Raw genomic sequence first — 17,332 nt, forward strand, 5'->3', positions numbered from 1 at the left:
AGGTCCTGGCCCCTCTCTGGTGGCAGCCAGCTCTTTGTTTAGCCCCTCACCCATCAAATCTTGCCACTCCTGGTGCGGGGGTAGCTGTGGTGGGAATCCCGAGGGGTGGAAAGGGGAAGTGCAGCTGCAATAACAGAAAACGGGGCCGCAGTTTTGTAAGGCTAACTGTGGCAATAAAACGCATCCTGTGTGCCGGGGCAGGCAGCCTCCAACTGTGATTCTCGAGGTCGCTGTGACTGGCTTTGTGAGGAGAGCATTGCCAGGGCCCTCTGTGGGTAAGGGGGGGTGTGGGAGGCAGGAGGTATTAGGTAGCTATTGCGACAATATGTAACTGATTGCTAAGTGCACTGCTGGGATGGCAGGAAGACAAATTCTCGTGAAGACTGGCTAACCTTTTGCAGCTGCGTTTTGTCCGTACATTCATCCATGTATTTTGGCTCCTGTCTAGCTCTCGCTCTGTGACATTTTTAGTGATTTATTCTTCTTCCCTTTTTCTGTGGTTTGAAAGCCATGTCCGATTTTGTGAAGTTTCTGGTGCGTGTTCCTACTTCTCTCCAGGCTGTGGCAAGTCTGCTCTTACATCATGTCAGCACCACGCTGGCGATTAGCAGAAGGGAACTATTAGCGTAATGGCCCTTTTGTTTCTCCTCTCTTCTCTCCTCCCCTACCCCAGACAGAGAGTAGCAAGGCTTTTTTTAGGCGTTTCTGCAGTGTTTCAGTGGGAGCTGTGCTGAGGGAGTTCTCACAACAGGCAATGCATGCAAAATGCTGTAGTCTGAATGCGTAGCGTGGAAGATTCACTTCAGAAATTATCAGATGCTATTAAATATATTTGACCTTTGGTCTGTATCGATAAATTGCTCTGATGTTTATCCTCACTTAAGATGCATGGTAAGTCTGTGCTGTGTGAGTTTAGTAATCTCTTGCTGCAGACCTTAATGTCTTGCTGTATACTTAGGGTTATCTTGTTTGTGTAAGAGCAGGGCAATGACAGAGTCAAGCAAAGAAGTAAGGAGACAGCACTTGGATAGGAAAAAGCTTTTCACTATCGCCACATAAAGAATGTGGCAGAGGATCTCCCTAAACCAAGAAGCAGGAAGAGAGAATTAGAAGCGTACAAGCAGTTATTGACCATTCCTTCCCAGAGTGGCCTTCCCAGCAGTACTGGGGCTTTTTGTGAGCTCTTTCCCTGAAGTGCAGTTCTGTTTCTGGCACTGTCTGGGTTCGTTTAGGTGCTCCTTCCAGCTGAAGGGCACAGCCAGGAGGTGGAAGTGGAGAGAGCCGAAAGGACAAGCTTATCTGGTTAAGTGGCTTTTTCCTCCCTGCTGGGAAGACCGCAGAGCTGTGCTATCTCTTCATTAGATGTCTTCCGTTGGGTGTGAGCTATTTGTAATTTGCACTTCTTAATGATAACAAGCGAGAGAACTTTATTTGAGATAGCCCACATGATATAGGCAATTGTCATCAAGCATTTCTAATGGGGATCTGTCAGGGGAGGGAAGGAATGAGGAAATAAGCTTGTTGTTAACTGGGTGTCCTTTTTCCTGTAAGCACTGTAACTGGTTAAAGCTCCTTTATGCAACTGGAGTCCTTGGCAGATGGTTCGAGGTGGTTATTTTGCAGGTCTCAGCTGTACGCGTGCCCTGTCTCTTTCCTTTTGAATATAGGCTTGACTGGCAGCATACCTCTGCTTCTGGAAGAAAAGAAGGTAGGTAGGGTCTGTGCTTAAAATTAGAAAGCTTCTAATCTACGAGACAGGCTTTGGATAAAGTTGTTTACATCTTCCATGCCTTTACAAAAAGAAACAAGCTGAAGGAGGAGGAGGTACCATGTAATCTGGTCTGGAAGTGGGACTGATAGTGGGGAATGGAAGTCTCAACACCACTTGAGTTCCACAGTTGGCAGGAGCATAAGGATTTGTGGGGTTTTAGCTCTGCAATGTGGACATGCGTCAAGTTGGGTTAGCCATGCCAGCGGGAGTTACACAACTCAGTTGGAATGGCAGACTGTTGGACAGAGGATATCCCGTGAATTTGAGAATGAAGCTTGCGGATGATAAATGCCAAGGCAAGAGTTAATTTAATACCCGCTTTCCATAAATAGAGGGAGTTGATTCATACAGTCATGGTTAGAGAATACATGAGCATGTCTGAGGCTTCACTGTCCTCTTGCTTGAGATCCCAAATGCGCTATATCAAGCGCTGATCAGGCTGCAGAATTTGATCATCTTCTACCCCTAGAATGGAGGTCACAAGGACGAAATGGTGCAGGAGGAAGTGTCTTTGTCTCTGTAATTCTTCTCTTCACAGCTTGGATTTTAGTACTTCAGAAAATTTCACTGTTCTGGACACTTCACATTTACTTATGATCCAGTACAAAAATTAAAGATTAGCAGCATGTGATATTTCATAATGCTTATAGAAGGAAAAAAACCCTCTCTGTTCTGTAACTCAGACAAAGCTGTATGCAAAAGCAGCAGAATAAGTATTGGCGGAAACGAAATCAAAGTTAAAACGTTAGCTGAACAAAGCTTCTGATTTTAAAGTTGCTTGAAAGTTGTGTTTTTAAGGGTTTTTATACATCTCTATATAATGTATGGGCATACTATATATCTGCATCATATTATAATTACATAATAGTAATGTATAATCAGATAATTTATATATGTAGTACATATTATAAGTACATATTATATGTTATTTATAATAAAGTATATATGCAGATTTATGTATATATATATTTACCACAAGCTCTGCAGTTTTGAGGCATATTTGCTACAGATTACTACAGTGAAACAGTATATGTGGAAGACCAGAGCCTGAGTTACAGCAGCAATGATATGGTTGAGTTTATCCAGAGAAGAGTTTACGACTATCTTCATCTTTGTTTTTAAATGTGCTAGCTGTTTGGCATGCCTTGGCTCTTTTTGTCTTCTTAGGGATGAACAGGTGGGTACGTGAACACCAAGGCTAAGTTTTCTTTTGGATGAATTTTGCTGTCTGACAGTTCTGGTTATTTACACCCTGGTTGTCTAGAAATGGTGTTAGGATGGGCAGCGGAGACTCACCTGCTGTGTTTGTGGAGTAGGAGAACAGAAATGGAGGCAGCTCTGCAGATCTTCAGTGGGGTTTGGAGAGGTGCTGGGACTGGCAGATACTACTTTGTTCAAAAAACGAATTCCTCTGCATTGCTTAAAAAAAAAAGACACAGTCTAAAGTTCTTTAGTGCGTACCAAACCAAGTAGTTACTTCCAGGACACAGTCTGCCCACAAAAATGGTGAAGTGTAGCTTTTTTTCCTGTACTCCTCAAAACGTGAGTCCAGTATGTTGGTAGGACTTGCAGCTTGGGCTTTTCTGAAAAGAAAAAAGAAACCCTTCACTCTACCCTAAACTTTGTTTCCTTAAAGCGTGTGGTGAGAAGCATAGCTTGCGTTCCTGTCCGAAATTTTTCATCCTGCTCTTCAGAGGTCCTGTTGAAGGAGCAACCAGTTGAGTACTCGCTGTTGCCTGTCAAGAAATGCTGCTGTTTTGGTAGGAATTTTTAGAAACTTTCAAACAGTTGTTTCGACATGTGGTGGCTCAACAATATAGTCTCCCTCAGCCTGTGTTTAAAATGTAATAGCGATGTATTTGTAGTTTCTTCGGTTCTGCTCATAAGGAATGTGCATGAAGTGCAGTTGTTGGGCTGCCAGCCCGACAAATAAGATCCCCTGGTTAGGTTCACAAGGATAATTCGTATGGGTTTAAATGTTTTCCATGCTATTTTCCATCCTTATGAATCTTGAACATGAATACTGAAAAGAATACGCCCATCTTTTGCACACCCCTAATTGCCCTGTCTTAGGGCTGGCAGACTTCACGGGTGGTTGGGAGAGGTGATAAACCGTGTCCTGGGTGTCCTGGTGGGGAATCTAGAGCAGCAGCCGTGTCATCTAGGGTGCTGTGCAACCTGCAATTTCTCTGTGCAGTTTGATGCATTCTTTGTTCCGCCCTGTGTTAATTATGCTATCAAGCTGTTGTATATTCTGCTAGCAAAATAACATTTGGCAGCGATTTTTTTATTTTTATTTTTTAACTATCCCATTTGGAAATGCATGAGTGGAAGAAATCCTGTACGAGTGCCATGTTTTGGAGTTAATTTTTAAAAATTATCGAGCTCTTGTTATGTTGCCATCTGTTTTCCCCTAGCCTGAAGAGGAAACAGCTGTTGTGAATAATCTCAAGACCGTATTTTTAATAAAGTCTAATAGGTCTGCTTACCTTCGGCTTGCATGTGCGCACCAGAGTGAATAAAGGCTTCCATTTAGGAAGAAAACGTGGTTTTCTGGTAGGAACCCTGATGAGTTTTGGTTTGGCAGCACAGTGATGCTTCTGGGGGCTCTCCATCCTAGCAGGGCGCCCTAACTGGTGGTGGCTGCTCCCTGCTGCCTCTGTCCTCCCGATGTGGTGGCTGGGGGCAACTGGCTGGGCTTGTCTGTGGCTAGCAAAAGCTGCCTGATGGCTCTGCTCTTGCCTTCAGTGCTCTGGTCAAGCGGAGGTGACAGCTAGCTGCCTCTGACCTAAGGAACGCGCTGGCCTCCTTGGCTGGCACAGCATGGGCACCAAGAAACTGGGAGAAAACCACTCGATTCTCACATGGAGAGGTGAGTAGGGTATGGGCACGCTTGATGTGGCCGGCAGATGATTCCCTTGTGGGTTTCCTGGTGGTATTCTAGATTTCACGTTGGTGGGGAGTGAGGGACCTCATGAAAGAGATGCTGCAGTCAGAGTGGTGGCTGCGATTCAGCGGAATTAAAGGGAAGGGTAAATGAAAGTAGACGAGTTGACTGTCAGAGAAACCCTCGTGAAAACATGTTTTAATTGCTCTGTTTGAGCTTAAACAGTGCAGCGTGGACAAGACTTAGCACTGTTTTGCACAGAGAGGTGGCCTTCAGTCATTCCTAGCTGAGTATCTTATTAGGTCTGGAAATACACGGTGGATAAATAGTTATTTGGAGGTATTTGAGAGGGCTCAACAGTAAAGCGAGTGGAGGAGAGTAACTGGCAAAGAGCATAATGTGGTGCCGGGGTGGTGTAAAGCTGAAGCAAGCCATGGGCTTTCCTTGGGAGCCTCTTCCTTGCTAGAGCTGCCGGGTGCGGAGCTCTGCTCCGGCTGAGTCTGCTCTGCAAAACGGGTTCGTGGAGCACACGTGAGGCTACGTGGTGGCAGTGTGGGGGAATTTGGGCAGCGAGCAGCCAGCTGGCTTATGGTGGCTTGAAAGTGAGTGGCTGTGAAACTACAGGGTTATGGAAACGGCTGAGGAAATGTCTCCTGCCTGCTGCAACCCCCCGTCTAACCTTTTTGGGGCCCGAAGGAGCGTGCTGGAGTTCAAGCGAGTCGGAGGCACTGACTTGCAATTCAGTTAATGTTAAAAATGAGGTATAATGCTTGCCTTTGAGCTTCCTTGCCAATTTTATGTGATTAGTGTTTGCTGTCTTCCTCTAGAGGAATATCCTATATGTGCCAAGAACAGAGTATTACACAAACCTGTTCTATTTGGCTTTCAAAGGAGAGAAGTTCAGATTAATGCCTGCAAAAACTCTCAAGGAAACATGCAAATAACAGTGACCCAGGATGCTGTCACCCAAGTGGATGTGTCTTTTAAACAGAGTTCTTTTGGCTTATCTTTGTGGGCAATTCCTTTGGTTGAAAAGCAAACTTGGATTTGTTCTCCTGCTTGCAGGTGTATCCTCTGCTTCGCTTCGGAGCTTGCAGTGGGAGTGCTTCAGTTTCAGAGCAAGTTAGACCTGGAGCCAAGAAACGAGTGATTTCTCTTGTAGAAGCAGCCACTCATCAAGTGACGTGCAAAAGTCAAAAAAAACAAACAAACACGTTTTCCTGTGCTGAAGGCTTTAACGTTCATATTCAGTTTGCCTTCCGGGAAGGTGGCGTCTTGCTTCAGACCTGGTGAATCTCTTGCTGGTGGTGGCTAGAGCGTGGCTGTTTGGGATGCGAAGGAGTACGTAGGGGTGATCTTACACCTTGCTGGGAACCCGTGCTTCTGATCTGTGCGCCTTTGCCTCTTCGCTTGGAGTTTCTCTGCCCCAGCATTTTGGTACAGCGTGCCTCGGGCAGCTTCCCGTGCAGGGCAAGACACATCCGAGTGATTTCTGTCGTGAAGCCTTCTTTGCCAATTTGTTTTCTGACTGCTCCGGTACCTTTTCCATGCCCGAATCATTGTTCTTTGTCCAGTAAAGCCTTTGGGAGCTATTTCCCCTCTCTTTATGCATGTGGCAGTGCTGCTGGGAGCATATACTGCCAGCAATAAGATACTTCCTCTCTTGGTTACTGGGAGCTATTCGACTGCCTTACCTTTTGTTAAACGGGCCAGATGCTTTCCCTCTCCTGCTCTGTGTTGGTATGCCCTGATTTGTGCCTGGTTTTTCTCCCCGTGTGCTGTCACAGAAGTAGGTGAGAGGCTTCTGAGATGCGGCGAGTGTTGATCTTCGCTCGCTGCACGAGTGCCCGTTGGTGTAAGGCGTGTTAAGGGTTAGCTTCCCTGGCCTCCCTGTAGCTCGCCCCCAAATGCAGCTCCTGCAACGTGTCAGGCGGTTGCACTAGCAAATCCTGAAATGCGGTAACTCCAGTGCAGTCCCTCAGCTGAGGAGCCGAAGCAGTGTTTCGAATACAAAGTGCTGCCGATGGGAGGGAGGTGGCGCGAGCGCAGGAGTGAGCTGGCTGGCTTGTTATGCACGAGCACAGATGGAGTCTGCAGCAGGGCTGGGATGGAGCCCAGATCTTGAGCTGAAGGAGCGAACTTCTTGCATGGCAACACAAACTTCTTGCACAGAAGAGCTCCGCAGTTTTCTGTTGCTTTGTGAAAACAAGCAGGACCGTTTTTGAAACTACATGGGCATGAGTCAAGGGGTAACTGAAGCTAAAGGGCTTTTCATCCTTGGTGATTTTCCTAAAGAAGCTTTGGGCTCTGCAGCTAGCCAAGTGTCTGGTGTGGGCATCCCCGTCCCCCAGCATTAAAAGCACTGACCACAGCACGCACACGGATTTGTGTCTCTGTGGCCTGTAACTTCTCTTCTACCCTACAAGGTAAAAGTGGCACCTTTTTACCCAGCAAATAGCCTTCGGACATGCATGCCTATTTACACCCTTCAAGTTTTACAGCTGCTTATTGTAAACGTCAGGGAGAAACTTTCCCGCTGTCAGTGGAAGTGCGTGATGTAAGCCAGAAATCAACCTCGGCTTACGCACGAGTATCAGAAGCGTTCCCTGACTCCTGTCTGCCGTTCTGCTGTAAGCCACGAATTCACACAGGGGGTTGGGGACATTATTTAATGACAAGTGGATGTGGCACAGGTAGAATTTGGCCAGTGGAGTCTTATTGACACTGCATGTGACACCATAGCTTCACCTGACCCTGTGAATAAATGCGATGGACTTGTTGCTTTGTACTTTAAAACGAGTGTTAAAACTACTGTGTGCTATATCTGCAAGGAGAACGTGGTGTGTATTATATCACGTCTGTTGAGCTCTGGAAAGGAGAATGTTGACTTAATGCGTGGGGGCAGCTTTTATCCCTGTTTGCCCTCTTGATGTGTTCTGTAAACTGCTGAGGACAGGGCTGATCTAGGTTTTGTATCTAGCTTTTGGTGACATGCAGCTGTGGGCTTAAAGCTCTGAGTTTTTAGGATGGATTGTGTTGTCCTTGCTAGTCACTGGGTTGAGGAATAAACTTGACTGCAGTGGTGACTCCACCTGTGTGTCTCTAAAGCAAACCATTGCTCCTAACTAGCTGTATAGCCTTAAGACTGAAGTTGGACCTTGGTTTGATCTGGAAAAGCTTTCAGGGTAAGACTTAAAATGAGCATCAGCAGTTCCATGCATACTTTGTATTGCGTCATCTTTGGGTGCGCTGTGCATTTATACCTCCATCCTATGAAATATCCTTCACCGGTCCTTCCCTTTTTGAAGCTGGAGCTTGCCTTTTCAGTTACAAACCCTTGAGCAGACTCAAGCATTTCAAGAAAGAGGACATCATCTCCACTTGCGCAGATCTCCCTGCATTCAGACCTTTGCTATTGAAGATGTCAAAGCAGGTTTGTGCTGTCATGGACAGATTTATGGGGCTGGTTGCGCTCCTAAAAATGCGAGTTTGTGTGTGTATTTCAGAACGGCTGCCAGTTGTCCCTCCTGTACATGGTTTTTGAGTTCCCTCACTTCTGTATAGGTAATTGAGTTGTGCTTTGTCACTGGTTGTAAGTATGCAAAATACTTGACGTTTCCAGAGTGCTTTACAGACAGTAAGCCTTGCTCACCCCTTCTTCTGCAGCTGATGTGACTAACTCGTAAACTGAAACTGGAAGAATAAAAGAAAACTGACGTTGATTGAGTTTCATTACATTAGCACTTCACATAGCTTAGAAAAAGCAGGTCACTTTCCCTTTTTAATACCCCGCTTTATACTTTGCATAAAAAACCAACAGCTGGATTGTAGACATTTCGTGGAAAGTTAAAATCTGTATTTACAGGGAAATTTATAATCATGCGAGGGTTTTAAGACATTACAAGGGAAAATTGTATTCATGGCTTAGACGTTTTGTGAAAATCTCAACTGCATATACTAGTAACATGCTTTGGGTGCACATCTACGCTAACTTCTGAACCCCGTGGTTTTGGTCACTATTTTAAAAATAAATGACTGGGCTCAGCTCAGCTTTGTTTTTCTGCGCTATTGTGCCTGCGTAATCTACACTCGGTGCTGAGGAGTGAAGAAGTAAACATTTTTTTCCTCTTCCCGCAGCTATTGAGGTTGGATAATCCAGCATTTGGTTCTCATCACGTTGCCTGCGCGATGAGTCATTCGCTCTTGGTTGGGTTTGTTCCTCAGACCAAGATTCATGTGATGTTCCCGCTCTCAGGGAGATCAGATTAGTCACTGCTTGAAACCTCGTTTAAGAAATAAATTGTACCGCAGGTCCATGCCTTGCTTACCAGTTACATGTTGTGTTTGTTTTTTTCTTTTTCTGTCCCGTTTGCCTCCTCTTGCTGTTTGAGTTTAGCAGCATCGTTATATTGAGAAATGGTTTTTAGTCACGGTGATTGATACGTTATTGGAGTCCCACTGAAATGAGCATGTTAAATTCAGGACTCTTTTGGTACTAGCATGGAATCAACTATAAGGCAGGTGAATTTGTAGTAGCTCGGTGTGCTAAGATAAATCAAGCTTACAATTGGACTCCCTTCATTTTACTGGTAAGGACAACAAAAAATGCATTGCAGTCGGAGCGGTGGCATGAACTTTGTGATATAAATTTTAAAAAAGTGGTAATAACAAGAGCGTTTAATCCTCCCTACATTCTTACAGTGATACTTGAATCAAACAAGAAGTATTTGGGACAAAAACTCTCCCTGCAGAAATCTTGGTGCCTGGAAATGTTTGACGGAGCTGAGATCCAATGGAGGATGCGGGCGATGTTAGGGCAGTGGCAGAGTTTCCAGTCCCTGTTGTAAGACGTGTTGTTATGAAGGCTCTCAAACTCCTTTGTTTTGGTACTGTAAGATTTTAGGGCTGGTGGTTCCTTGTGGGAAGTAGCAGCCTGAAAGACTAGCTCTGCCGAAAACGTGATGCGACTAGATGGCGAGTAGGAAGAGAGAGGACAACATGTGCTGTGGGGTTGGTTGTAAACACTCAACGTGGGCTCTGACGGCAGCTGGCTGGGCTCCCTGGCTAGTCAACGGGCAGCAAGAGGAACTCCTCCAAAGAGTAATTCAGAAAAACAAAGTTGTGTTCGTGCTCCGAATCCTTTCGTGGGAAGATGTGAACAGTTGAATGGTGCGAACGTGGCCGGGAGCAACATCAGTTTTGTGCCTGTAAAAGCAGTAAGGGCTGCGATAGGGTGGAGGATTGGAAGTTGCTGAAATAATGGTTATTAATAATGGTTAAACACTGTCACGGTTCATAGATGAAAGCCTGAGAAGAAGGAAAGATGAGTTAATGTTCCACATTAAGCTTGGATTCTGGCTCTTGAACAGCATCATTTTCCATCTTCCAGGTTGCTGACAGTGTTTTGATAAGAAAAATCCATGAATTAGGCAAAAGTGCAGACCACTGGGGTAGAAAATGAGATTATGAGTTCAAACAGGGGTTATTTTCTGTAGCTTTTGGTGAGTCCTTGTTGTGCCTCCAGTTCTCAGTTGATTTTTGCAGATATCAGACACTCACAACCGTTACAAGTTTTAATTCAGATTACCAGCTTTCCTCTCATTCGTTGTGAAACAGATGCATGTAGTGTCTGAGCAGAGATATTACAAAATTCAACTTTGGATGAACTTCGTGGGTGTGGATGAGCGACTTGTAGGGAATGCCCGGCTTCCAAAAGTCATCGGCAGTTTTGAAAAATGCTCAGCCTCTGGGTGAGTACGTACACACACTGCTTCTGCAGGCTTTCTCTTTGAGCCCTGCTCCCCTTTCTACAAGAATAACCACTGCAACGGAACAAGCCTGTGTTTCTTCGAAATTCATTTGCCTTTACTTCATTGGCTTCTTCTGGAAGACGATCAGACCGTGTGTTTTGGCAGGTGCTCTTCTGGTGCCGAGATGAGTGTGCTGGGCCAAAGCTTCAGCTGAAGTGAGTCAGGTTGTGTGCTGTGAGATGGGGCTCTGGCCCTGTGACTTCAGGTCAGGCAAAAGAAACCAAACGCTTCGGCACCCTGTTGTGCACCTTAACTTAATCTGCAGGAAAGATTCTCCCCCCAGCCACCACCACGCAGCAGGCTGGGAGCTTGCAGCATGCTTTTTAGTTTGTTTTTCCCCAGTTTTGCTTGCCCAGTCAGTCCCGTACACTGCACAAGATTTGTGGGTGGAACTTTATAGCTCATAATTAAAAGTTAGCAGGTACATGATAAGCTCACAGCTCTGACATTTTCAGAGACTTAAGCTTAAGGCTGTTCATGCGCACATATTTTAGACTTGCGTGGGCTTTAGCACTGTGAAGAGTGGACGCTGTTGGGAAAGGAGGAGCAAACTGCTCCATTACACTAACTCACAAGCAAAAGGGCTTAGTAATACTTTCCAATTTGTATAAAACTGAAAGAATTTAAATACTTTTGATGTATTTTTTTCTCCTTCCAGAATGGAGTAGCCTGTTTGGATCTAAAGTTGTTTACAGTACTTTTTTGCTTTCCCTGTGACATACAGTAGATAACTGCTCCTTTGTTACTCCAGCATCCACATGTCTGAAAGTATTTTAGGATGTTCTTAAAACTTCTCTTGCTAAACACCGCTTCCGGCCATCAGTGTGTTCCTTTAACATCGTCGTCTCGTTTTTCTCCCGCTGAGGAAATCTGCAGTTGCCTTTTGTCTCAAAGGTGCTTTGGCAGGGTGGAAATAGGGCTTGCCCTCTATAGCTCAGCTTGCTAGTTAAACAGTCTGGCTGCTGTTAACCCTGTTAAAGGAGCACCAGATGGAAGATGTTGAGTGAGCGCTAATGGGGGAATAATATTCCGTGCAAGAAGCCAGGGAGAACACCGATTGTTTTTTCTTAAAAGTGAAAATAATAAATAGTCATGTATATATAATAATGTCAAACTGGAAATTGAAAATACTCTAAGAGATGAGCTGAACATCGTATGTGGTGCTCTTGTAGGGAGAGATGGCATAGCTCATTTTGAGAGAGGGCTTTTAGCTTCTTCTGATTTGTGAAGAAAAGGTACTTTAATAAAGTCATGCCGAAATACCGCCATTTTTCTTCAAGTACGCTTCGTACGTGAACTGGCAAAGCATTTCTGTCCTCTGGAAGGAAGAAACAATTAAGAATTTGAGCAGACAGAATCACACAGAAGTGCTTGCACTTTGGAGCTAAGCTCCTGCCTGAAGTTACCGCAGCGTGCTTGATCCTCGTGCAGCCCTGGCAGGGGAGCTCCCGTTGGGCTTCTCGGGGGAATTGTGCTGGTGGGCTTGTGGGGTGGCAAAGCAATAGGACAGCTCAGCATAGCAGAGCTTTTGGAGGGCACCCGCAAAGAGCAAGCACAGAAGACATCCTTTCCTTCCCATGCGTAGGTCAGTCCGTCTCCCTTCAACTGCATTTTCCAACCCCAAATTCAATTTCAGCAACAAGTCGGGAATCTTACGCTGATGGGTTGTTTTAAAAATAAATCTCTGCCGAGTCCGCTGACACGGCAGATTGAATGTTTAGGATCTCGGATGGCAGCAGTCCAGTTCTATCAGCGTGTGGCTCTTCTGGAGCTGGTTGTTTTTAGAAATGTGTGTGGCAAACTGCATGGTGGCAGTAGTTAAGGCAGCCTGGGCTTCGGAGTGGGGACACGTTGTCCTTTTTCTCCCCACAGTGAAATCAACGGGTCTGCAGGTCAGTTGCAGTGGGTCCCTGCTAATTTGCAGTCTCAGAGTTTAATTGCACAGCATTGCAAACGGACAAGTGATCAATTTGTTAGTCAAGCTCAAGCACTTCTAACCAGCTTGAAATGTAGAAAGGAGAGGTGAGACTGCAAGCTAGCAAGAAGAAATTAGCATCTACCTAAAATCTTGTGTGTTGTCTGCATGCTTCTGTGCAATGCAGATATTTGACAGTGGAAATAAATCTTCCATTTACTGGAAGAAGTGCTTTGTAGATGAAGATGCAGTAACTAAAGCAAAACAAATATTGTGAATGATTTATGTAATGCCTTAATCAGAGCACGGCGTTCAGTACCAAGGTGTCTCTGCGATACAGCATTTGTCAGCCAAGATGACAACTAGAAATTTTAGACTCTTCTTGAATTAATATTTTCATTCAACCCCCCAAATAAGCATATAATCCGAGAGCTGCTTATGTCCTCGCTTTTTTTAAAAAAGAAAGGATTTCTTCTTTTTTTTTTTTTTCCTTACACACAATGCTCTTTGTGCATGAAGGAATGCCTGGGGCGTAGGTGGACTAACAGTACCAAGACCATGTCAAGCTGTAATTAGGTGTAGTCTTGCCTGTTACTGGGCTTACAGGAAGCTGCTAATTACTGCAGGAGGATGTTTCTGGGTTTGGGTCTTTACATGGAAAAATGAATTTGACCTCTGTATAGCAAAGTACCTGTTTTCACTGGTTTTGAGGAAAGGCTGAAGTTAAGCAAGCTGGGGGGGAGATTTCAAAAACTTTCTCTTTCCCTCCTGATGGTAAATATTGTAATGGGAAGTGTTGTGTGTATGAAGGAAGATGCTCTTTGCTCGGTTAATTCCTGAATTTTTGGGACTTTTTAAGATTGCCTTGAACTGCTGCGCTCTGAGCCACTCCGTTTCTCAATAGCAAGATTTTCTTTTGTTTTTGAACACTGTAAGGTCAAATGGCCAAAACGATCTCCATCTAAAGTTGATGCTGTGAAACTTCCAGTTAGTGAAGGCGTTTCTAACCGAGCAGTTGTAAAGCAAGAGCAATTGTGGACAACAGAGCCATTCATTAGAGGAAACAGTTAGGGTTTCTTAACATCGCCGCTAAAGCTCCAACTCCCCAGCAATTACTCCTTTTTGTTATTAGCTTTTAATCTAAGCAAGACAGAGCCATTGACAGATTCATCTTTTTCATGTTACTGTAAAAGCTTTTAGCCGCTTGCTGTTGGTGATAGAAGTGATTAATGGCCGGGAAGAGAGGGCATTATGCCTTTTTCATTGCTTGCTTTTTTTTTCCCACACAGCTGTGGCTTTCTGATGTACACCAAAAGTTAAAAAAAAAAAAAAAAAAAAAAAAAGGAATACACAGATGTATTAAACTGTCCTTTTTTGGTCATCTGGATTTTGGTTTTGTGTGCAAATCAAGTAAATGAAGAAGGGTAAGGGCAGACACTTACTTTGACAAACTTTTGCTCATGCTGATGTATTTGAGACCATTTCTTTTTTTTTCTTAGTGATGAGCAGGCTCCTCACTCAAAAGCGACCACCCCAAGATAGTTACACCAGAATGCAGAATCGCTGAAAAGGGAGCGGTTGAACCGATGTTGGATTTCGGTCACGTTTTGTTTGATGTTGTAAATCATTTGCTTACATTTCCTGTCTCATACTGTTCTTCTAAAAATAGCTGGAAGTGCTAGCTGCTCGCCCAGCACCGCTCCGGGATGGAGCAGCCTGTGCAAAGCTTCTTCTCTCCGCGGCTCTGCCCCTCCTGCAGCCTCCGTTCTCCCCCATGGCCTCCCACAACAGATGTTCAGTGACTTCAGCTTTGCTGAGAGAAGGTCTTTAATAACTTTAGGAAGCTGATTTCTTTTTGGTAAGAAATAGTAACAAAAAATAACAGCACGAGCCACCAGTGCAAGTGAAGGTCGTGATTCAGAGGCGCAGAACAACCTGTAGCCAACCCCTATGTTACTGAAACTGGTAGGAAAAAACCTCAAGAGCCTCCAGTGAACGCAGCTGGGAAGTCACATGTTTTGATCCAAAATATCATCTTCAAAATACAAGCTGGGTTGAAAAGTAGTAGATGGAGAACTGACTCTAAGATTGTATCAACAGCGGTAAAGGGGCCACTTGGTTCCTGCATCTGTTTTTCTGCAGAAATACAAGAAAGGCTCCTCAAAGAAACTTGGAGTGCTTACCTCAGCAAGCAACAGGAAAACTGTGAATTTGGATGAAAACTCCTTGATCACCTCTTTCCTGGCAGTATCCCACTTTAAAACGATCTCTTCAAGTGTCCTTTTACACAAAATAGCTTCCATTTTGTTAGAAAGCAGCTGGACTCATACATTTTTTTTGTTTTGTGGGATTAAGTTACCATCCCAAGGGAATCTTCAGAGAAACTCGATTCCCCATGTTTAACATATATTGGCAAGTAGCATGCGACCCGTTACGTTAATGAGATGAGGAGTTTTTCTTCTCCTCTTGTACAAAATCAAATCAGCTTGCAGTTCCTCATTTTGAGAGCAGCTCTTGTGGAACTTTTCTCCCCGGCTCTGGGATTTGGTTAACAGCCCTTGTGCTGCGGGCACTTCAGTGTTTGATATCGTTACAGGATCTTTTGAGCCCCCTCAGTGTTCACTGCCTTGTACAAGAAAAGTCAGTATGTCAGCCTGGAGCTTCTCATTGCTCTCCAACGAGAATACCCTCAGCTGCTTCTGTTATGCCCAGGACTGCAAAAACAAGGTATTTGGAGGGTTTGTTGGACCTTCAGGGCTGCGGAAGGCCTGGAAATTGGTGGTGTAGAACTGAGATGTTTACACACAAACAGGAAAGAGGGAATTTGGATATCTGCTCATTCTGAGCCATAGGTCTGAAACTATCCCCTGTGGGGGCTTGTTACAGGTTATAGAAATCCCTGTAATTTTCTGCCTTGAAACAGGTTTCAGATCAGAGGAAGATCTCGGTGAAGGCTTCTAACCGGTATAGAGTAAGTTTAGGGAAACGAGTGCACGGCACTGGTGGCACCACACCTTGAATATTGTGTTCAGTTTTGGGCCTGTCACTAGAAGAAGGCCATTGAGATGTTTAAGCATGGGCAGAGACGAGCGGTGAAGCTGGTGAAGGGACTAGAAAGCAAGGCACGTGAGGAGGAGCTGAGGGACCTGGGCCTGTTTAGTCTGGAGAAAAGGAGGCTGAGGGGAGACCTCATTGCTCTTGGCAACTACCTGAAAGGAGGCTGCAGCAGCAGGGACGGTGTTGGTCTCTTTTCTTAAGTGGTAGGTGATAGGATGTGAGGCAAAGGCCTCAAGTTGCTCCAGGGGAGGTTTAGATGGGATGTCAGGAAGAATTTCTTCACGGAGAGGGTGGATAGGCCATCCTGTGGTGGAGCGGATTCACCGTCTCTGGAGGTATTTGAGACATGTAGACGTAGCACCAAGGGTTGAGGTTTAGTGGTGGGACTCGCTGGGACAGGTTGATGGTTGGACTTGGTGGTCTTGAAGGCCTTTTCTAGCCTCGAACATTCGTGATCCACAACAACTCCACTGTAAGTACTAGGTCTAAGTAAGTGTAAGTAGTCTTTGGCAATGAGATATCATCTTGTATCAGCACAGGTCTTTGATTTAGTGCCAAAGGGTTTGGGGTTTCCTCATGATGCCCTCATCTATAAGGTTGTAATTAATACAGCGTGCTTTGTTTCCTTGCTGAAGCAGTGGTGTGCTATCGCCTTGTTCTGGGGTTGTTGCACGGGCCCAGCTCATCAATATTGTTTTGTGGAGGAAGGGCTTGCCCTGAGTTTTCTAACATAAGCATCATTTCTCACTGAAAGAGGCTGGCAGGCAAGGGCTTACATTAAGAACAGGTCGTCTAAAAATCTCATTTTCCAGGTCACCAAAATCCGTTCACAGATGGCTATTTTTGACCTGGTTTAGAAATCTAATGCAATCTGTCTCTTCGTCAGAGCAAAGCATGCGTGTACACCTGCATAAATGTCTACGGTTTAAGCAAAGAGAGATTCTTGGGCAGATAGAGTATTTCTAGTCACATCTGTTTTAAAACAAATCTAATTTTATTAATATATGAGTATCTGATGAGGCAAATTGATGAATTCGGTGGTTTTATTTTATTTTCAGGCTGAGTGACCTATATAGATACACGTGAAGGGAGAGAACATCTTTTGACACTTGGCATATGTTGCCCAAAAAGCATACATTGATTTTAGCTTATTAAAAAAGTGCACTAGAGTACACTTACGTAACTCTGTAGTCGTACACTGTGTGTATCTGTCTGTGGGACTTCACATGTGATTTTCATTGCCTTTTCCTACCTGGAAAGGCAAAAATAAACATTTTCCCTTTGTGATGTGTACACGGTATATCTACATGTAAGAATTATGTGCAAATATAATTGTATACTCTGCTTTCAAACATCGTTAACTTTAGATTAGTTCAGTAGAAAGAATGGTTTCCTATGTAAACAGAAGCTTTCCAACCCTTTTAATATTAAAAGGGCTTATTTTTTCAGTGTATCCCTGTTGTGGTGTTGTAGTCACCTCTCCCTTTTACTTCCACCTCGCCCCCCAGAATCACACCTTGTACTAAAATGATGAACTGCTTGCTGTCATTGAGTAGTATTATATTTTTAATTAAACTTACAGTAAATATTAATTATAAATTTGCTGACATCCTAATGTTTTACGTATATGCTGGGATTATTCTGATAGAGAATGAGATTTGTGTGTGTGTACGCGTTTTCCTTTTTCTGTTTTTGCTTGCTTAGTGGATGTTGAAGGAATGATGCTTTTTTTCAGAAGAAAGAAAACTTGAAGAGTGCTTGAGATAGTGTGTTTTTGTTCCTCACCCCATTAACCAGCATCTTTATCACTATAGAGAGCTTAGGGTAAAATGGGAGCAGTTTTTCGTTCTTGGCATACGCTGTTGCTCTGTTTTTGTTCTTGACATGCTTGC

At 44.4% G+C, this 17,332-nt stretch overlaps 1 protein-coding gene across 7 annotated transcripts in view; it reads left to right on the top strand.

Moving 5' to 3' along the window:
* RASA3 (RAS p21 protein activator 3) overlaps positions 1–17,332 on the top strand; it is a 164,581-nt gene that overhangs the window by 54,933 nt on the left and 92,316 nt on the right. Inside the window, exon 1 of one of the 7 annotated variants that reach the window (XM_040554738.1) lies at positions 873–891. The exons of the other annotated variants lie outside the window; for them this stretch is intronic. Coding sequence (XP_040410672.1) covers positions 885–891 — 7 coding nt within the window. The 5' untranslated portion in view covers positions 873–884. Of the gene's footprint in view, positions 1–872; positions 892–17,332 lie in introns of those variants that run through there. 7 annotated transcript variants of the gene reach the window in all.

The sequence above is a fragment of the Cygnus olor genome, chromosome 1 (assembly GCF_009769625.2).
Source record: "Cygnus olor isolate bCygOlo1 chromosome 1, bCygOlo1.pri.v2, whole genome shotgun sequence".
Classification (NCBI taxonomy): Eukaryota; Metazoa; Chordata; class Aves; order Anseriformes; family Anatidae; genus Cygnus; species Cygnus olor.